This window comes from Rhinolophus ferrumequinum, chromosome 4 (assembly GCF_004115265.2).
Source record: "Rhinolophus ferrumequinum isolate MPI-CBG mRhiFer1 chromosome 4, mRhiFer1_v1.p, whole genome shotgun sequence".
Classification (NCBI taxonomy): domain Eukaryota; kingdom Metazoa; phylum Chordata; class Mammalia; order Chiroptera; family Rhinolophidae; genus Rhinolophus; species Rhinolophus ferrumequinum.
Genome location: NC_046287.1, coordinates 77,430,646 through 77,453,688, shown reverse-complemented (window position 1 = coordinate 77,453,688; position 23,043 = coordinate 77,430,646). Strand labels below are relative to the sequence as shown.

Here is a 23,043-nt window from a genome sequence, read left to right as displayed (position 1 = left end):
ACTATGTTGATTCTTCCAATCCATGAGCACGGAATGTCTTTCCATTTCTTTGTGCCTTCTTCAATTTATTTTAAAAATGTCTTGTAGTTTTCAGCATATAGGTCTTTCACATCCTTGGTAAGTTTATTCCTAGGTATTTTATTCTTTTTGCTGCAATTGCAAAAGGAATTGTTTGGGGTTTTTTTTATTTCTTTATCTGAGATTTCATTGTTAGTATATAGGAATGCAATGGACTTTTGTCCATTGATTTTGTACCCGGCAACTTTACTGTACTCGTTTATTGTTTCTAATAGCTTTTTGGTGGAGTCGTTAGGGTTTTCTATATATAGCATCATGTCATCTGCAAAGAGTGACAATTTAACTTCATTCCTAATTTGGATGCCTTTTATTTCTTTCTGTTGCCTGATTGCTCTGGTGAGAACTTCAAACACTATATTGAAAACCAGACGTGATAGGGGACAGCCCTGTCGTGTTCCTGAATGTTGAGCAAAGGGCTTCAGTTTTTCACTGTTAATTATGAGATTAGCTGAGGGTTTGTCATTTATGGTCTTTATTATGTTAAGGTATTTTCCTTCTATACCTATTTTATTAAGTGTTTTAATCATAAATGCATGTTGTATGTTGTCAAACACTTTTTCGGCATCAATTGATATAATCATATGATTTTTGTCCTTTATTTTGTTTATGAGAAGTATCATATTGATGGATTTGCATATGTTGAACCATCCTTGTGACCCTGGGATGAACCCCACTTGGTCGTGATGAATAATCTGTTTAATGCATTGTTGCATTCGATTTGCTAGAATTTTGTTTAGGACTTTTGCATGTATTCATCAGAGATACTGGTGTGCAGTTTTCTTTTTTTGTGTTATCCTTTCCAGGTTTTGGTATCAGGGTAATGTTGGCCTCATAAAATGAGTTAGGGAGTATTGTTCCTTTTTCAATTTTTTGGAAGAGTTTGAGAAGTATAGGTATTAGGTCCTCATTGAAGGTTTTGTAGAATTCACTAGTGAAGCCATCTGGTCCCAGACTTTTGCTTTTGGGAAGGTTTTGGATGACTAACTCAGTTTCCTTACTGGTGATCTATTTAGATTTCCCAGTTCTTCCTGATTCAGCCGAGGAAGGCTATATGTTTCTAAGAACTTGTCCATTTCTTCTGGGTTATTGAATTTGGTGGCATATAGTCCTTCATAGTATTCTTGGATGATCCTTTGTATTTCTGTGGCATCTGTGTTAACTTCCTCTCTTTCACTTCTGATTTTATTAGTGTCTTTTCTCTTTTTATGTTAGTGAGTCTAGTCAAGGGTTTTGTCAATTTTATTAATCTTTTCAAAGAACCAGCTCTTTGTCACATTAATTTTTTTCTGTTGTCTTTTTGTTCTCTATTGCATTTAGTTCTGCGCTGATTTTTATTATTTCCTTTTCTGCTGACCTTGGGTTTCCTTTGTTCTTCTTTTTCCAGTTCTTTAAGGTGTAACATGAGGTTATATGTCTGGGATTTTTCTTGTTTCTTGAGATAGGCCTGTAATGATATAAATTTCTCTCTTAAAACTCCTTTCGCTGCATCCCAAAAGTTTTGGTAGGATGTATTGTCATTGTCATTTGTTTCTATGTATCTTTTGATCTCTCCTCTTATTTCTTCTTTGACCCGGTCGTTCTTTAAAAGTATGTTGTTTAATCTCCACATATTTGTGTTTTTCCTGCTTTTTTTTTGCAGCTGATATCCAATTTAAAAGCCTTGTGATCAGAGAATATGCTTGGTATGATTTCAATCTTCTTAAATTTGCTGAGGCTAGTTTTATGTCCCAATGTATGATCTATCATTGAGAATGTTCCATGTACACTATAAAAAAATGTATAGTCTGATGTTCTAGGATGAAGTGCTCTATAAATGGCAATTATGTCCATTTCATCTAATGTGTCATTTAGGGCTGCTATTTATTTATTTATTTTCTGTTTGGATGATCTATTCATAGCTGCCAATGATGTATTTAAATCCCCTACCATAATTGTGTTTTGGTCAATTTCTCCCTTTAGTTCTGTTAGTAGTTGCTTGGTATATTCGGTGCTCCCTGATTGGGGGTATAAGTATTGATGACTGTTATGTCTTCCTGTTGTATAGTCCCCTTTATCATTATGAAATGTCCATCTTTGTTTTTTGTTACCTATTTTATCCTGAAGTCTATTTCATCTGATATCAGTATGGCTACACCTGATTTTCTCTGGATACCATTTGCTTAGAGTGTCGATTTCCACCCTTTCACTTTGAGTCTATATTTGTCCTTGTAGCTGAGATGTGTCTGTTGGAGGCAGCATATGGTTGAGTTTAGATTTTTTATCCAACTGCTACTCTGTGCTGTTTTATTGGTGAGTTGAGTACATTTACATTTAGGGTGATTATTGATATGTGAGGATTTCCTATCATTCTCTCTTTGGTTTTCTGGTAAGACTGTGTCTCCATTGTTTCTTTGCCTTTTTGTTGTTGTGTATTATATTTGTGTGGTGGTAGTCTATGATTTTTTCCCTCTGTTTCTTATTTTATTATGTTATATATTTCAGTTGTGGATTTTTTTTTTTTGAGTGGTTGCCATTAAGTTTATGTAAAAGAAAGTTTCATATTTAGAGTATTCCATTTTCTTCAGCAAGCTTAATTTCTCCATTCCCATATTCCGGTTCAGGCCTTTACTCTCCCCGCTTTTATGTTTTGGTTGTCACAAATTATCCATATTTATGCTGGTCAAATAGCCTCCTTCAGTTTTTCTTGAAGTGCAGGTTGCATGTTAGAAAATTCCCTCAGCTTCTGTATGTCTGGAAAGGTCTTTATTCCTCCTTCATATCTAAAGGATATCTTTGCTGGATATATTATTATTCTTAGCTCATAATTTCTCTCTTTCAATGGTTTGGATATTTGATTCCACGCCCTCCTGGCTTGTACAGTTTCTGCTGAAAAATCTGATGATAATCTAATGGGCTTTCTTTGTAGGTTACCGTCTTCTTTTCCCTGGCTGCCTTGAGGATTCTTTCTTTGTCGTAATTTTTGACAGCTTTAATACAATGTGCTTTGGAGAAGGCCTGTTGGGGTTGAAGTAATTAGGTGTTCTATTTGCTCCTTGGATTCGAGGATCCAGTTCTTTCCACATGTTTGGGAAGTTCTCATCGACTATTTGTTTGAATATACTCTCTGTTCCCTTCTCTCTTTCTTCTCCTTCTGGTATGCCTATTATTCTTTTTTTTTTTTTTCTGATGGAGTCAGAAAGTTCTTGAAGAGTTCTTTCATTTCTTTTAAGTCTCAAGTCTCTTTCTTCTTCCATCCATGTCATTTCCAGATTTCTGTCTTCAATGTCATTGATTCTTTCCTCCATCTGGTCAACTCTACTACCTAAGCTGGTTATTTCATTCTTCGTTTCTTTTATTGAGTTCTTAATCTCCAGAAATTCTATTTGGTTCTTTTTTAAAATTTCAATCTCTTTGGTAAAATGTCCATTTTGTTCTTTGATTGTGTTTCTGAGTTCATTAAACTGCCTGTCTGTGTTTTCTTGCATCTCATTGAGGTTTTAAGAACTGCAATCTTGAACTCTCTGTCATTTAAGTCACATATTTTTCCATGTCTTTAAGTTCATTTTCTGAAGACTTTTCATTTTCTTTCTGAGCTGTCTTGTTACCTTGGTTATTCATGGCTATTAATGATTTATTATTTCTTTTCCTAGACATCTACAGGAATGGGTTCTGCAACAGGTTGATAGAAAGAGGTTATTCTTTTGTTTCCCAATAGGTGTTGGTAGAATGTTTTATTTTCTCTCCAACTGCAGCCTTTTATTCTCTCTCATACTGTGTTATATGTTCTCTGCACTATTCCAGTTTCTCACACAATGGGGGGATTCCCTGGAAGGTGGGGGGCTTCTCATCTGTGAACAATCCACCTGGGTTATAAGGCACTTCCTCTGTGGGGGGATGTGGAGAGCTTCTGAAGTTCCAAAGCTCTTCCTGCACCAGACTCAGAGTCTGTGTGTTTTAGCAGTTCTGTTTACTCCTGCAGAGATCCACCCAGATAGGTGGGGACAGGGCAGGACGGATTATGAGAGGTGACCCAAAGCAATGGCGGCGACCACCACCACAGTCAGTCCAGCTCCCTTTGCTGGAACTATTTGGGCTGCGAGTCTGTGTCTGTGGACCACAGTTCTCAGAATTGCAAATATTCTGTTCTTTTGATCTGACACTGCTACTGTTCCGCTTCTAACACTAGGCAGGTGGGGGTGGGGCAAACTCTGGGAGGGTAGGAGAGGGCGGCTAGTCTCAGTGCCTAAGGCTTCCATTCTCTGCTTGGCAGTGAGGGCTTAAACCACTGTTTTCAGCCTTCTTCCCTCAATCTTTGCTCTGAGGTCTCTGCCATGAGCGTTGGGTTCAGCTGTGTTATATGCTGTCCCCTCAGTTCTTCCCTCTCCCACAGCTGCAGTTATTCTGGAATGCAGCGAGCTCAGAGCACCGAGCTAGGTCTGTGGCCTGTGCCTGCGCAGCCCCATCTCTGCACTTCTCCCTTCCCTCCTCCCCCACTCGCACAATTTGCCCTCCTTTAGGTGAATTCAGTAGTGGGCCTGTTAGTCTTGTCTGTCTGCTGCACAGGGAGTCCTTTGTGGAGTTAGAGTTGTTCAGTTTGTTGTAAATTCCAGGGGAGATTTCAAAAGGCTCTCCTCACGCCGCCATGTTTATGACGTCCTACTCATCTTTCAATGTTCAGTTCCAGATCCATCTTCTCATGGAAATGTTCAAGACTACTATAACTCCCAATAATACATCCCTCCCCTGAGTTGTAGACACTTATCTCTAAGCCGTTCATTTTCATTAAGACCCAAAATTTTCTTATAAAATGCAACTGGTACCCATTGAGTGTCTGTGACACATTGCATTAATGTTAAAGATAATTTCTGCACCCAGTGTTGGGAGGATTATACATCCCGGACTAATTGGCATCAAGATTGGCAATAGGATTTGCTTTGGCCAATGATATGTAAGTAGATGTGAGTTGTGACTCCTCTGAGCAGAAGTTTTAAGCATTATCACATTGTTCTACTATTTTCCTTTTTCCACATGAGAAACATGTCTCATTTACAAGTTGCTTTTTCAGCCTGTGTCTCAGAATGAAGAGGAAATGGGCAGAGTTAATCTTTAAAGTCCATATATATGAGTGAGAAATAAATCTTAGTTGTTGTGAGCCTCTGATATAGCTTGTTACTGCAACATAATTTAGCTTACTCTTACTGATAAAATGTGTAACATGTACAGTTTTTATAATGTTGGCTTTACACAAAGTTTACACAAAGTCTGGCCTCACAACAAGCCTATTGGGTAACTTTATTTTCTCCATTGTACTGATAAATAATATTAAAACTGAAAAGAACTCGTTCCAATTCTGCAAGTTAAAAAGTAACAGAATAGATGAAATTAGGTCTTCCATAGCAAATCCATAGCTCTCTCCACTGTACCACATACTATGGGTTGAATTGTGTTCCCCAAAAAGATAGCTTAAAGTTCTACCCCTCGGTATCTGTGAGTGTGACCTTATTTGGAAACAAGGTCTTCGCAGATGTAATCAAATTAAGATGAGGTCATTAGGATGGGCTCTAATCTAACAGGACTAGTGTCCTTATAACAAGAGAGGAGACACGTACAGAGACACACAGGAAGAACGCCATGTGACAAAAGAGGCACAGACTGGAGTGGTGCAACTGTATATCTGTAGACCAAGGAATACCAAGGATTGCTAAGATACCAAAGAAGCTAAGAGAAAGGCATGAAACAGGCTCTCTCCTAGAGAGCATGGCCCTTTCCACGCCTTGATTCAGATTACTAGCTTCCAGAACTGTAAAGGAATAATTTCTATTGTTTTAGAAATAATTTAGAAATAATTCTAAAATAACTGTTTAGAAATAATTTCTATTCAGTTTGTGGCAATTTGTTACAGCAGCCTTAGGCCACCAATACACCATGACCACCTCAATTTCAGGGCAGAAACCACCAGAAATCCTCAGCAATTAGGTTTGGGGGTGGAAGTGGTCTCTAAAAACAAACAAACAACCAAACAAAAACCTTCATTCTTTGACTGGCAGCCTAATGTCACCATCCTGTCTGTATTAGTTTCCAAAAGCTGTCATAACCAAGTACCACAGAGCAGGTAGCTAAAACAACAGAAATTTTTCACCATTTTGGAGGCTAGTGGTTTGAAATCAAAGTGCTAACAGGACTGGTCTTTTCTAAAGTTTCTCTCCTAGGCTTGTAGATGGCTGTCTTCTCCCTCTGTCTTCACATGGTCTTCCCTCTGTGCCCACTTATGTCCTAATCTCCCCTTCCTTCTTGTAAGGACATCCGTCATATTGAATTAGGGCCCAGGCCCACTCTAATGACCTCATTTCAACTTAATTACATTTTGAAAGACCCCTATCTCTAAATATAGTCACATTCTTAGAGAATGGGGGTTAGGACTTCAACTTATAGATTTGGAGGAGGGGGGCACAATTCAGCCCATAACACCATGCCATGTTTTCAAATATCTAAGGCTGCCTGTGTTGCCAGCCTGGCCACTTAAGCAATCTGGGATGGAGGCTAAAAACGCAGTACATCCCTGCCAGCCCTTCAGGTTGCCAGACCCATCCCTGGGTCCAACAGTCAGGACCACACAAAACTTGGCCTTCACTGTCCTCTCACAGTTGTTTGTGAGAACCATTTGCCTTGTTCGTGCTTTGCTGTCCACTCAGCTTTCTTGGCTTCAGCAATCTTGGCTAGAATTAAGCTTTCTCTCCGGCTATGCTGACAACTAGTGTCCTAGTTAAACTTCCAACACTCCAGGCTTTTGATCCCTTACTTGGCACAGTGCCCTCCTCATGGGGGACTCTCCTTTCAACCCTCTTGCTGCCTCCAAATTAATAGTCAAAACTTAAAACAAAATTGACAGACACGTTTTGAGATATAGAAGATTACTAGACATAAAAGGTGACCAGTTCACCTAAATGGCTGTTACTTGCTTAAATAAAACAAAGCATAATTTCAGCTTTTTCTCCTCCTTATGAGTTTAGGAGTATCTAAAATCAAAATAATAATCAAGTTCCTTGAAACTCTGAATGTTTTAATCATTATTATAATGCTTCCTCTTTATAATACATTTTGTTTAAAGAAGACAGAATAATCAAATCAGTGGTATGATGAAAAATAAGGAGAGTGAGAGAACAGAGAATGATGGAGTGGGGTGAGCTCCTAGGGTAGCCAGGCAAGGCATATCCACTATAGTGACAATGGGAAAGAGATCTGAGAAAAGCAGGGGAGCAAACCTCGGGCCTTTCTGGGGAAAAGCATCCCAGCCAGAAGGAAAAGTAAGTTCAAATATCCTGAGGCGGCCATATGCCTGGAACAGGAAAGGAAACAGGGGGAATAGTGATCGGGAATGAGGTCAGAAAGGGGAAAGGTGACCATGTAGGAGAAGTTCTGTGAGGACTTTAGATTTTACCTGGAGTCAAAGCATAATCTACTGGAGAGTTTGAACAGAGGAGCAACATGATCAGACATGTGTTTTAAAAGGACTACTCTGGTTCATATGAGGTCTGACAATTAAGTTCACAAACTTGCCACCGTGTGCTCACACTGACAAAAACATTGCAAAAATTCATCAAATTGTGTGTCAAAATCGTCAGCTGACTGTGAGAAGCATAGCAGACCAAGTACACATCGATAGAGAAACAGGAAAATCTTAACTGAAAAGCTTGGCATGAGAAAGGTGTGTGCATAAATGGTCCTGAAGGAGCTCTTGCATCACAACAATGCACCAGCTCACACGGCACTGTCTGTGAGGGAGTTTTTAGCCAGTAAATAGATAACTGTATTGGAGCACCCTCTCTACTCACCTGATCTGGCCCCCAATGACTTCTTTCTTTACCTGAAGATAAAGGAAATATTGAAAGGAAGACATTTTGATGACATTCAGGACATCAAGGGTAATGCAATGATGACAGCTCAGATGGCCATTCCAGAAAAAGAGTTCCAAAATTGCTTTGAAGGGTGGACTAGGCACTGGCATCAGTGCATAGCTTCCCAAGGGGAGTGCTTCAAAGGTGACCATCATGATATTCAGCAGTGAGGTATGTAGCACTTTTTCTAAGGTGAGTTCTCAAACATAATTGTCAGACCTCGTATATGGAGATACACTGTAAGGCAGAGAGGGGAGCAGGAGCTGTTAGGAAACTCTAGGCAATAGAGGGTGCTGGCTCCAGTCAGCGTGCTGGGGGTGAAGGTAGGAGAAGTAGAAGCTTCGAGATCCATCCTGAAAGTACAGCCAATTCAAAGAAATAAAGGTGAGAAAGATGCAGAGAAACCAATACAAGGGACCAAGGTGTGGTCAGTGAAATAAGAGGAAACCAAGAAAGGACCGTCCTGGAACCCGAGTAAGCTGTCAGGAAGGAGGATCACGGGCTGTGCCAATGCGATTCCTGGGCACGGAAATCAAAACCTGAGGACTGACACTTGACCACTAGGAGGTCACTGGTGAAAACAAAAGCATGATTGGATTTTGCACAAGAGAGAATGGGAGGAGACATAGAGGGCACACCAGATATAACATACGAAAGGATATAATGTACCAAAGGAAGTATCTAAATGTCAGGAAGCTAACACGCGGGGGCAAAGGTACCTGTGCAAAGGCTGACCTTGGGGCAAGGAGAGGAGAGGGAGCCCTGGAGGCCATGTCTATGCTGCTTGTACTGTGGGTGTGCAGAGGTCCACGGGCAGCCCCCCAAGTGAAACCTGAATTCTCCCGAAGGCTGAGGATATGGACTTTTTTCAAAACATAATTTCTCAGTACTTTTTGCATTGATTTCCTTTGGTTCAAGTGACAGCTGGTTTTAATTTAAATCAGCTATTTTCTTAAAAGTAGGGGAAAAGCATACCTTACCCTGTAATCTCTTACTCCAGAATGTTGGGTCCTTGATATCTAGGAAGAATTTGTTTCACATGTAATTTCTAGGACTGCAATAGGAAATATGTTGGCACAAATATTAGTCCTAATCAGTTAGTATTCTTGGTTTTGCTTTGATTCCAGTAGAAGATTAATAAAGCACCTTTATTCAGGTTCTTGCTGCCTCCTGGACTATCTTGGGGAGACCTCTGTTCCCTAGGTCTGAGGTCACATGCACAACTTCCTGGGCACTCCAGAACTTGGGTCAGGGCCCTGCTGTGTGAGAACTGCACCTTTGATGCCTACGCTGCAATCTCAGGCCTGTTACTGACATTCTTCAGTATCTGGAGCAAAGCATCCAACCTCCCTGCACTTTACTTGCTAGTTTCTAGATGTTGAAATGATGACAACATACTGCATAGCAAACTCAGGTCACCAGGTGTTCGTCTGTTGGCGGATTATGTTCGGTGAAGATTAGTCTGGCTTCCCTGTACTCAGGCCATTTCTGGGCCACTTTCCCCAAATGCTTAATCAGACTGTCCATCAGTAGATGAATGGCTAAAGAAGATGTAGTAGATATACACAATGGAATGTTACTCAGATAGCCATAAAAAAAGATGAAATCTTACCATTTGTGACAACATGGGCGGACTTAAAGGGTATTATGCTAAAGGATATAAGTCAGACAGAAAAAGACAAATATCATATGATTTCACTTATATGTGGAATATAGAAAAACAAAACAAATGAACAAACAAAACAAAAGAGAGAGACTCATAGATACAGAGAACAAGCTAATGGTTCCCAGGAGTGTGGGGGTGGAGGGATGGGTGAGAAAGGTGAAGGGAAATAAGAGGCACAAACTTCTAGTTAAAAAATAAATAAGTCACGGGGTATAGTGTACAGCACAGGGAATACTGTCAATTATATCACAGTAACTTTGCATGGTGATAGACGGTTGATAAACTTACTGTGGTGATCACATAATAAGGTATACAAATGTAGAATCACTATGTTATACACCTGAAACTACTATAATATTGTATGTCAACTATACTTTCACAATAAAGAAGTGTTCAAAAATTATAAACAAAAATTGCCATTGGCCTTGGCAAAAAGATGCTGTGATGCTGCTTCAAAACATACCCAATGTTTTCTGTTACCCATGAGCTGGACAAAAACCACTGCCTTTCTTCCATGGACTTTATGTTAAACTTTATTTAAATCAAATATGGGTTTAACTCAAAGACAGAAAAACCTTACTAAAAGATCTACAGTAAGAGAGACTAAAACAGAAAGCATCCCAGTAGCAGTTATACAGTGATTGTGTTTTAATTAAAAGAAGTTGATCTATATGCAGGTCTTCAGAGAGACAATTTATGCATAAAGTAAGATGTAACCATGTATGCCAGTCTTGTGGCTTTTTATCCCAACTCAGAGCCTACCCCTTCAAAATGCTTTCACATACTACTCAAACTGGAAGAACATTCTCCTATCCTCTGATCTTCTGTAGCATATTAGGAAACTACCCATTGGTCCTGTGTGTATTAGTTTGCTAGGGCTGCCATAAAAAAGTCCCCCAGACTGCATGGCCAAACAACAGGAATTTATTTTTCACAGTTCTTGAAGCCAGAAGTCTAAGATCAAAGTGTTGGCAGGTTTGGTATCTGGTGAGACCTCTCTCCTTGGCTTGCAGATGGCAGTGTCCTTCAGGGTCCTTCTCACTGTGTCCTCCTATGGCCTTTTCTCTGTGCATGCTCATTCCTGGTGTCTTCTGCTCTTCTTAAAAGAATATCAGTCATATTGGATGAGGGCCCCTTTCTAACCACCTCATTTTAACTTAATTACCTCTTTAAAGACCATGTCTTTAAATAAGGTTAATTTTTGAGGTACTGGGGGTTGGAACTTCAACACACAGATTTTTGTAGGGACAAAATTCAGCCCTTGTCATTCATTATAGAGTATTGGCAGGTATCTGATGTGTCTCTCATCCTCAACTTGAATGTAGGCTCCCTGGGCGAAAGACCCTGTTTTAAGAGTCTATTGTCCTCAGCAATCAATAGTTTGATGGATCTTCTTGATGATTGTTGGAACTTTTGTTCACATTTGTCCTGATGCAAATATATTTTGAAGGAGAAAATAAAACCAGCCACCGTGGTTTCATGTCAGGGTCTGAGCTAGATGATTTCCAAGGTTCCTTACAAGTCCTGTGATTGTTCATTTTCTATCACCATCCATGTGGCTTTCCACAAAATTCTCCTCCCTAGGAGTTTGTCATTTTCTTAATTTCTTTTATGTAGGTGTCTTACGTGGCTCAGGTCCCAACTCTTTCTAATTAACTGTGAATTGCTTATTTTCATGGTCTGCATCTGGCAGCACATGAGATCCTGGTTTCCTAGGATCCAGAAGCTAAGAAAACTGGAGTATAGGGCAGTGCAATAACTTGCCCCAAGTCTTCCAGTGTCATCCTGACCCTGCAAGGACTCAACCAAGGTCTTCCAGCTCCAAGGCTAGGGTTCTTTCCAAAAACTTATCCTTCCTCCTTATTTAAAGACAAGAAAACCTCGGGCTTTATGTCCTTTGGGCAACAATTCATGTAATGAAGTGAGATCATAGTCTCACTTATGACTTCTGAGGAACCCTAAAACATCGTATTTTTTTAGTACCAAAAGGATCTAGTATTATTCTTTTGTTGGCTTGTAAAACGCTCAGATGTTCAAACCATATGTTTAAGTACAACTTTCAATGGTAATATTCTTCCTTTTTTAAAAAAAGGGGGAAGTTTTCAAGATGAGGTAGAAAAATTAGCATGGATATTGGGAGAAATAGTCTCACCTTAGCCCTGAATCAGTTTCAAAACAGTGAGGGTAATACCAGCTTCATGGCCTGGCATCTCCCAGCCTGCAATCTTGTTCCAAGCCTTCACATTCACTCAGTAGGTACAAGACAAATCATATCCAAAGACATGTGCACATAAACATGAGCCTTGCTTGACATATTGCAATATTGTGCACAATATTGCTTCTATAAAAGGGGAAAAGTCAACTTAAGACTTTCAAGTTGGATTATACATTTTACCCTCTAAAAATATACAGGCATGGGGAGGATCCAAGTTGGAGTAGATAAACGTTGTGCTTGCCTCATCCCGTGAACACATCAAAATTACAACTAAATAATAGAACACTCAACCTCAAGAACCACCTGAAGTCTAGCTGAACAAAAGTTTAATAACTAAGGATATAAAGCAGTCTGCGGGAAACCCAGATGTCCTCTTAAAGGGCCCCCGCACAGACTCTCACACTCTTAGGCACACACCCTGCGCTCCGGCAGAGGGACAGTGTCTCGGGAGGTGTTGGTGACATACGGGAGGCAGACTGAGGTGTGTGGCTTCATTTTCCCTGTGTGGGATCCTCCTTCTGTGCAGCCAGCAGGCAGGCGCCATCTTTCCTGTGTTGAGCCTTTCCCCCACAAGTCAAATCTGAATCTGAATTGGTCTGGTGAGCTCCACTCAATCTACCGTGTTTCCAATAAAATAAGACTTAGCTGGACAATCAACTCTAATGCATCTTTTGGAACAAAAATTAATATAAGACCTAGTCTTATTTTACTATAATATAAAACTGGGTAATATAATATAATATAATACAATATAATATAATAAACACTGGGTATAATATAATATAATATAATATAATACCGGGTCTTATATTAATTTTTGCTCCAAAAGACACATTAGAGCTGATTGCCTGGCTAGATCTTATTTTTGGGGAAACAGGGTACCCTGGTGACTCACTGAGACCCCACCACACCCAACTCCATACTGCAGGAGGCTTTATCAGTGGCTGAACCTTATGGGAGCCAACAGCTGGCAGCAGACCTCAGAGTATCCTGGCTTTTGGCGGAGTTACCCCAGAATTGGTACTGGTGGCAGCTGTTCTTGGTTCACAGCGTGGTCTCTTCCACATACCTCCATGTCCAGCACAGGCAGTGACCAACCATGGATTACTTTGTAGCTTCTACCAGGTAGCCCTCACCTGGTCATAGGAAGTAGCTTACCTGGGCTTGCAGCAGAGTCTCTCCCAAGAGGCCCCAGAACCAACATACTTGGAGGTTGGCTTCAGACCACATCAGAGCACCACCCAATTAGCCCCACAAGTGGTACACTCAAAGGGTGGTCCCAACGAGCACCAGAGCCCATTGGGGTGAATCCCACTCCCGCACAGCAGCCCATAAGCTATGGACATGGCCAAACCCTATAGCCAGTCAGCTTGAGGGTCAGTCCCACTCACTGACAATCAAGGCTCAAATATAACAGGAGGACACACACAACCCACAAAAGGGACGTTCCTTGAGCACCCAGTGCAGGTCACCAGGGAGACTATGCTATTGGGATCCACAGGGCGCCTACTACATAAGGCCACCTGGCAAAACTGGGAGATGTAACAGTTCTACCTAATACATAGAAACAAACACAGAAGGCAGCCAAAATGAGGAAACAAAGAAATACATCACAAATGAAAGAACAGGAGAAAAATCTAGAAAAAGAACTAAACAACATGGAGGCAAGCAAACTACCAGATACAGAGTTCAAAATAATGGTTACAAGGATGCTCAAGGAACTTGGTGAAAATTTCAACAAAGAGATAGCAAGCATAAAAAATGATGAAGAAACCATAAAAAAGAACCAATCAGAAGCGAAGAATACAATAACTGAAATGAAAAATGCACTAGAATGAATCACCAGAAGACTAGATGAAGCAGAGGATCAAATCAGCAATTTGGAAGGCAAGGTAGCAGAAAACACCCAATTGGAACAGCCAAAGGAAAAAGGAATCAAAAAGTGAGGGTAAGAGGGGTGACCGGTTGGCTCAGTTGGTTAGAGCATGGTGCTAATAACACCAAGGTTGCTGGTTCCATCCCCACATGGGTCAGAGTGAGCTGCGCCCTCCTTAAAAAAAAAAAAAAAAAAGTGAGGGTGATTTTAAAAACTTCTGGGACAAAATCAAGTATAACAACATTCGCATCATAAGGGTACCAGAAGGAGAAGGGAGAAAGCAAGGGATTGAGAGCCTATTTAAAGAAATAATGGCTGAAAACTTTCCTCACTTGGTGAAGGAAATATACATAGAAGCCCAGGAAACTCAGAGAGTCCCAAACAGGATGAACCCAAACAGGCCCACACCAAGACACACTATAATTAAATTGGCAAAATTTAAAGACAAAGAAAGAACCCTGAAAGCAGCAAGAGAAAGGCAACTAGAGTATAAGGGAACTCCCGTAAGACTGTCAGCTGATTTCTCAACAGAAACTTTGCAGATCAGAAGGGATTGGCAGGAAATATTCAAAGTGATGAAAACCAAGGGCCTACATCCCATACTACTCTACCCAGTAAGGTCATCATTTAAAATCAAAGGACAGATAAAGAGCGGACAAGAGAAAGCAAAAGGAGTTCATCACCATCAAACCAGTATGACAAGGAATGTTAGAGGAATTACTTTAAGATGAAAAAAAAGTTCAAAACCATGAATAATAAAATGGCAATAAATACATATCTAGCTACAATTACTTTCAAAGTAAATGAATTAAATGTTCAGATCAAAAACAAAGGTGGCTGAATGAATAAGAAAAGAATACCCTTCATATGCTGCCCACAAGAGACTCACTTCAGATGGAAAGACACACAGACTGAAAGTAAAGGGATGGAAAAAGATATTTCATGAAAATGGAGATGAAAAAAACAGAAAAGGCTGGGATAGCAATACTATACAAGACAAAATAGACTTTAAAACGAAGGCTATAACAAAAGACAATGAAGGACCCAGTAATCCCACTTCTGGGTATTTATCTGAAGAAACCCAAAATGCTACTTCAAGGGGACGAGTGCATCCATATGTTCTTTGCAGCATTATTTACAATAGCCAAGATGTGGAGGCAACCTGGGTGTCCATAAATGGATGAATAGATAAAGAAGAGGTGGTACGTATATACAACGGAATATTGTTTGGCCAAAAAAGGGAATGGGTTCTCACCATCTGCGTGGTATGGATGGACCTGGAAGGTATTGTGCTGAGTGGAGTATGTCAAGCAGAGAAAGACAGATGCAATGTGATTTCACTTATATGTGGAATCTAAAGAACAAAATAAACAAACAAACAAAACAGAAACACACTCATAGATACAAAGAACATTTTGATGGTTGCCAGATGGGAGGAAGTTTGAGGAGGTGGATAAAAAGGGGAAGGGATTAAGAAGTACAAATAGGTTTTTACACAGTAGTCATGGGGGTGTAGGGTATAGCACAAGGAATATAGTGAATACTATTGTAATAACTATGCATGGTGTCAGATGGGTACTAGATTCATTGGGGTGATAGATAGTAAGGGTGTTGGGGGCAGGGTGAAAAAGGTAAAGGGATTAAGAAGTACAAATTGGTAGTCATGGGGATGTAAAGTAAAGCACAGGGAACGTAGTCAGTGATATGGTAATAAGGATGCATAGTGTCAGGTGAGCACTAGACTAGTCAGAGGTTTCACTTCTTAAATTATACAAATGTCTAACCACTATGCTATACACCTGAAATTAATACAAAGTAATACTGAATGTTAACTGTAATTTAAAATTTTTAAAAGGAGGGAAAAGTTGAAGGGGGAATAAGAGGCCCAAATTTCCAGGTATAAGTCACGGGGATGTAATGTACAGCATAGGAAAAATAATCAATAATATTATGAAAGCATAGTACAGTGTCAAATGGTTTGCTAGACTCATGGTGATCACTTCTTTGGGTATATAAACATTGAACAACTATGGTGAACACCTGAAACTGATATAATGCTGTATGATAGCTATATTTTTAATACAAATCTAAGAAATAAATAAATAAAATATAGGCATAACATGTATGGAGCTCTCATGGCTTCCTCAGGATACACTCAGTTTGAAAGTAAAGGTGAGAGTTTTGACAAACACTCATGGGAGTATACTGTCCCACCATGGAAAGGACAAATGAAAACACCCATTTCTGAACAGAAGGCATGTCTTTGCATGACTGAGGCTTGGTGAATATTATTCCTTGTGCCAATATCAGGAATGTGGGTCTGACCAACAAAAGACCTTGTCACTGGCTTGGTTTCTCTGGGGAGATTGTAATGGTCCTTTTTTACTCACTGGAGTCTGACTTTCTAAAATGGATTTTTGTTCATTTTCCACTGAGATTGGGAAAACTGCACGTGGCAGTTTATGAATTGGGTCTCCCAGCAAGGCTCTGGAAGACAACTGGAGTGGGGGTGGTCTGTGTGTGTGAAACTCCCTGGACAGAACTGAAGTCAGGCTGTGACACACAATAACATCTATGTGTGACCCAGCAGCCTGCAAACTGCTTCCTTGCAAAGAGAGAAGCGTGCCAAGTGAGAACCAGAGGACTTTTGTTCATCCTCTTTATCTTAGAGACGCTGCTTGTTTGTCTGTTGGGGGAAATTAAAAAAAAAAAAGCAAATACATTCTTGGATTGTGCTCAGTCTGGATTTTGTGTTCTCTCTATGCCTTCATTTCTAATTCTCCAAAGTATCTTTCCCCTTTAATTTTACGACATTTTTATGTACACATGCATGAAGTCAGAGATATCAATTATCTTTCCAGACTCCTATGGCTTTGCCATTCTGTAGAGATCCATAATGAGATACAAGAGTTTTCATCCCCTTCCTGTTAACATAATTTATACAGTTTTCCCTGTGCTCAGAGCACATGGCTAAGCCCAGCATAAGCAGCAATAACAGTGCATTCTTAACAGCTTCCCTGGACAGCTTGCTAAATTCTTTCTGAGAGTGCCTTGCTGGCCCTGACAAAGGTTAGCTGAAAAACCAACTGGAAGCCGGGAATCTGACTGTGTGAGCAGAAAGTAAGTACGTTCTATTACAGATAGCGGAGCAAGTTCATGGAATCACATTGGCATTCCGGCAATCCCAGATGAGGGCTACCTTTAGGCAAAATCCAGCTTTCCCAAACCTAGTATAGTCTGGGTTAGCTGGCTTTAATATTTTGTTTTGTGTTAAAAGATGCTACAAGTTAAAAATGGGAATCTGAACTACACAACAATTTTTTTTCTCCTCCATGTTATAATATTTTACCTGGCCCCAAAAGGCAAAAGAAGGGGCAAGTAGCATTGCTAAGTAATACTTCAGGATATGACCGAAAAACTCCTTCCACGTAATCCAGAAATCCCTCGTGTAACTTTTGTATAACACATTGATAAACAAGCCAAAATAGCTGCAGTATGACAGATAACTGCAGAGGAAAGGGAGAGAAGGAATTTAGTACAGACACATGAAGACCTGTTGACTTTTTAAACTTGAACTCAGGAAATACGGAATTAGCTAGAATTTTTATTTCTAGAAGAAGTAACTCCTCTGGAAATCCTCTATTCATGTAGCTCTCTGTTCTCCACACTAAGAATCCAAAGCAGGTCCTTGGGATAACTTTTGGAAAACAACACAACCATGAAAAAACAAATCTTGGCCAAAAACACAGACGTCTTGTCTGTCTTTGGTGTCCCAAAGGACTAGGGAAAGCTGAACATTTAAATACGATTTCAATACCAGGTGCTAACTGTCCCTTGTTGGACTCCAGCCCACCTTCCCCACCCAGAAGAGGACAGGGTACTCACCAGTCATTAGGGTGTAGTAATTGGGATAAGAGAGACTGGGGAAGTCTGGGGTCAAGTAATCCACTTTTACTCCCCTGCTCACGATTTCTTTGAAACCAGGCAAGGACTCCAGGGCCTCATCACTGATGTAGTCTGAGCGAAAACCATCCAGCAGAAACACCAGGAGCTTCCGGCGGGCCGAGGCTGGCTGCGCCAGGCTGAGTGCAAGGACCAGCAGGAGGGCGCCGAGCTTCACTGCCATGCTGCCAGGAGCCTGCCTGGGCTGGCTGGCACAGCCGTCCCCTTGCAAAGACTGAGGATGGAGAATCTGTAGCTATTCTCTCTTCTAGGGGCTGGACCTTGACTGCTGGCCTTCCTGAGCCAAGTTCACTTTCAGAATTTAAAGGTACAGCACCCCCTTTTAAAAACATCTATGCTCACTCTTTACTAGAAAGTCAAGGGACTGACTCCTTTGGAGAAGCTGGTTTTCTAAATAACCCAGAATTAACACCAGAGGAGAGAGTGCAACCTTATTATTTTGGGTGAATGTTCCAGAAATACAATCACCCACAGAGAGGTGGCATTTTAGAAGATGACAGAAGTCAACACTAACGTTGCAGTTGGGCTCACCAAAGGGAGGAGCCAAGGAAAGGGCACTCTTTTAATTTGCTGTTATCCCACATTTTTGCTCAATTTAAACTCTTTCACTGACTTTTTCACTGACAATTTAGGAACGCAAACCTCTTAACTCAGTATGCCGCCAAGAGACAATGAAATTTAGTGGGCATACTTGTGAACTTTTCAACAGTATCTCTATCACCAAAGCGTTTACAAATACGTTGTGTGTCTCAGCCACTTAGTTTTTGATATGCATCTATATACAGGGTTTATTGTTTTACTTTCCATGTTGCTGGTGTCCAAACTCATCTGTAGAGGAGGTAGTTCTCAGCAGAGCTGTACAGCCCCAGAGCAAGTCCCAGAGATGGACAACAGGGGTCATTACTGACAGATTGGTCTGAGGCAGCATTGCCCCAGAAGGGCAATGAGATAGAGAGCTGTACAGTTTGCGATGGAGAAAGCAGACCAGGAAATAACTATGCAGGCTTCATGTCAAAAAGGACTACGCAGAGGAGAAAATCGGAGCCTGACCAGGAAGTCACGGAAGGACAGCAGGCACAGATGGGTGACAAGACTGAGCACTAAGGGTGGGTTTTTCATGTGGCAGAAAATTAAATATAAAGGCTTATAAAATGTGCATGACCCATGGCAAGTGCTTAACAATGCTAGCTATTATTAACATTATAATGTCACTTGGATACTGGTGAAACATGCAAGGCTCAGGACAAAGCTTTACCCGGACTGAAGGCAGTTGGACACCAAACATTCTGATCTTGATCAGTTCTAAACTATTTCTCCCACCTCTGCCCTCTGCCTGTGACTTCTCTTCTTCTTTTCTTCTATTGTATTTACAGTCAAAGCCTTACATGAGACCACCGGTCACTTTCTAAGTTATGCTACATTGAGAAAACACATCTGCCAAACAGCCAAGTTACCATTCCCATCTCAGCTGACTTAGACAGGAATCAGACTTTATTTTTCCAATCAAAGCAATGCTTTTCACAATTAAAAAAATTAAGAAAAAGAGGGGAGGTTATTTTTAATGTTTGTTAGTTTGAACACACAATGTTATTCATATTTCTTTGAGTTGTGGGATGTTACTTTTATTCTAAAGAGAAAAAAATGGAAGGGGATGGAAGAGGGAAGAAAGAAAGGAGGGAAGGAAGGAGCGAGGGAGGGAAGGAGGGGAAGAAAGGTGAAAGGTGCTGAGGAGCTTACAGGCTGCCCTGGCAGTGATCACACACACTGAAAGAAGAATTTCCTTCTGCAGCGAGCGAGTGTCCAAGGAGGCAGCAGATAAAGGTAGAGGTGCTGTCAGTTCCTGAGAGGTTCCAAGACTTTTGGACCAGGAAGCTGGCATAACAGTGCAAGTCCACATGATTTGCCTTGAGGGTGGCCCCTGAGCTCACTTGGGGAGAGGCTAAGCACTCCAGATTTCAAAGATGAATATACAAGGGGCACCCACTTTCCTCTGCTTCTGGTTCCCTGAGTGCCCTATCCAGCTGTTGAGGAGGGCAGCCCTTAACTAACTCCCTCTAAATTAGAGTGTCCACAGGTCCCCAGAGGTTCCCAAGGCTCCACAAGTAGTACTGCGATATGTCTGGGTCGGCACACTGCTGATGTGTCTTATATTATTTTATGAAGATCATATCATTTTGTGATAATATTTAGGCAGTTTCTCTAAAGTTTTGGGTCAAAATTATTGTAAATAAGCATCTTTAATATACATACTAACATATGAAAGAAACATATGGGATGGAATTCAAACCAAGGAAATCTCAATATTGCTTATAGTCAGACTCCTGGTCTTGTATCTTGTGGTCTAAAAAAGGTTGGACATAAAAGCTAAAAGGCAACAAGGAAAGGCACTAGAAAATGTGGTTAATATTAAGTGCCCAAAGTCTTGTGGTCCAAGACCTTGTCTGTCTGTTATCTGGATGTCCTCAGTTGGGGGTGGTTATCAGCACCTAATACGTAAGAATGCTTCTTGTCACTTATTTTTCAAAGGTTGGCAATGCTATAAGGTCATTGCCCACAGGAATGTAACCTAGATAACACAGAAAAATAAAAAATTCCCTTTAGAACTTGGAACCACCTTTGCCCTGAAAGCTGCTTCAGGTCTTGCTCAGGATACGTGTGAGTTCGCAAGAATGTGCTGCCCAGAACTATCTTTACTCTGGTGCTTCGCCTCCATGGAGAGGCATGTGAGATGGAAGGAAAGAGTCCTGGGAAAGAAAGAAGACACGATTCCAGAGCCTGGATTCTGGTATGATACAATTGTGTGATTCTGAGAAAATTGCCCTTCCATACTTCAGTTTTCTCCTTCGAAAAGTGATGGAAGCTTTAAGGTCCTTTCCAGCTATAGAATCAATGAAACTCAAAAGTTGTGACCCAATTCAGCCCATATTGGTCAACATCAACCCTTGATGATTTTGTTAATCCATCCCAGTTTGGTCAGCCCATGTTGGCCCTTGTTGGCCGATGTCAACCATTACCTTTCCTAAATATCAGTAGTCTTAGCTCCTCAATGTTCTTGCCCCAGTCCCTCCCCATGGCAAGTGTTCCATCTGCCTTCTCTCTGGTCAGGCCTTGGAATTTGAATCTTAATGCATTTCAAAGGATTGGAACTCTACAGAATATGTTCTAGATCCGGGAAAACATTCTTCTAAAATTAAGATGAAGTAAAGACATTTTCGCATAAATGAAAGCTAAGTGAATTAGCCACCAATATACTTGTACTACAAGAAATACTAAAGAATGTCTTTCAGGTTGAAAGGAAATAATACAAGATGAAAATTAAGATCTACAGGAAAAGGCTAAACAGTATCAGAAATGGTAAATACGTGGGTAAATGTAGAAGATTATATATTTTTCTTTTCTTAATGTCCATAAAACACCAACAGCTTAAATTAAAAAAAATAATATTATGACAAGATTTATAATTTATAACTTATGAAGAATTAAAAGATATAAAACCAGTAACTTAAAATACAGGGGTAAGATGTTTACATGGAATTAAACTGTTGTGACTTTTTCTTTATTTATGAAGTGGGAAAAGTGAGATATAAAGAATAAAATATAAAGTGATGAACCGTTAATTCTAAGTAGCTTGTAATAAGGATGCATGTTGTAAGGCCAAGAGCAATCACTAAAAAGTAACACAAAGAGGCATAGCTAAAAAGCCAATAGAAAAGTAAACTATATCAACATGATAAAAGCCACAGCTAAAATTATAATGATGAAAAGTTAAAAGCTAAAAAAAAGAAAAGTTAAAAGCTTTCCCATTAAGATCAAGACAAAGATGCCCTCTCTCACCACTCCTATTCAACATAATACTGAAATTCCTACTCAGAGCAATAAGGCAAGAAAAAAAAAAGCACCCAAATCAGAAAAGGAAAGTAAAATTTTCTCTGTATACAAATGATATGATCCTATATATATATAAAATCCTAAAGACTCCAAAAAAAAGCTTAAAAAGCTGTTAGAACTAATAAATGAATTTAGTACAGTTGCAGAATACAAAATTAACTTGCAAAAAACAGGTGCATTTATATACACTAACAATAAATTATCTGGAAAAGAAATTTTAAAAATCCCATTTAATAATACCATCAAAAATAATAAAATATTTAGGAATAAATTTAACTAAGGAGGCAAAACATCTGTAGACTGAAAATTATAAGACATTGATGAAAGAAATTGAAGAAGATACAAATAAATGGAAAGATATTCCATCTTCGTGGATTGGAAGAATTAATATTGTTAAAATGTCCATACTACCCAAAGTCATCTATAGGTTCAATGCAATCCGTATCAATATTCCAATGACATTTTTCACAGAAATTTAAAAAACTTAAAATTCATGTAAAGCTATAAAAGACTGAATAGCCAAAGCAATCCTGAGAAAGAACAAAGCTGGAGGCATCACACGTCCTGATTTGAATCTTTATTTCAAAGCTATAGTAATCTATAAACAGTGTGGTATTGGTACAGACATATAGACAAATGGAACAGAATAGGAGCCCAGAAATAAACTCACGCATATACAATTAACTAATATTTGACAAGGGAGTCAAGAATAGTCAATGGAGAAAGGATAGTCTCATCAATTAATGGTGATGGGAAAACTATCTTTACAGGCAAAAGAATGAAACTGACCTCTATCCTACACCACTCACAAAAACTGAGTAGAAATGAATCAAAGGCTTAAAATTTAAAACCATGAAACTTCAAGAAGAAAACATAGAGAAAAATTCCTTGACATTGGTCTTGGTGATGATTTTTTTATGTATATATATATATAACAACAAAAGTCCAAACAACAAAAACAAAAATAAAGAAGTGGCCTATATCAAACTCGAAAGCTTCTGTACAGCAAAAGAAACAATCAACAAAATGAAAAGGCAGCTGAGATATCCCTCCCGATTTTTGACCACCACAGCCAGTTCCGAACCTCTGCCCCTCCTACCAGTTTTGTGGTGGCTTCTTCTGGGTGTCCTTAGTTACAGGGCTTCTGTTCAGCTAGATCAGGCAATTCTCAATAATGGTTGTTCTGTAGCTTGGTTGTAAGTTTGATGTGGTCGTGAGAGGATGAAAGCACGTTTACCTGCTCCACCATCTTGACTGGAATATCCAAGAGTAGACCTTAGTATTATCACAACACACATAAAAAAAAATGGTAATTATTTGAGGTAATAGAGGTGTTAACTAATCTTATTGTAGTAATCATTTCACTATATATACATATATATATAATATAATATATCAAACCAAAAAAGAGAGAGCACTCTACAAAGTATCAGAATTAAAGATGAAAAGTCCACATTAAAGAAAATGCATACATCATTCTATT

At 39.7% G+C, this 23,043-nt stretch overlaps 1 protein-coding gene across 3 annotated transcripts in view; it reads right to left on the bottom strand.

Moving 5' to 3' along the window:
- The window catches only part of ENPP6 (ectonucleotide pyrophosphatase/phosphodiesterase 6), a 113,287-nt gene extending 90,515 nt beyond the window's left edge, over window positions 1–22,772 (bottom strand). For 2 of the 3 annotated variants that reach the window (XM_033104861.1, XM_033104860.1), the window contains exon 1: window positions 17,595–17,932. In XM_033104861.1, coding sequence (XP_032960752.1) covers window positions 17,595–17,835 — 241 coding nt within the window. In that variant the 5' untranslated portion in view covers window positions 17,836–17,932. Of the gene's footprint in view, window positions 1–17,594; window positions 17,933–22,659 lie in introns of those variants that run through there. The other variant, XM_033104862.1, reaches the window with a different exon arrangement.
- Window positions 22,773–23,043: the final 271 nt, after the last annotated feature.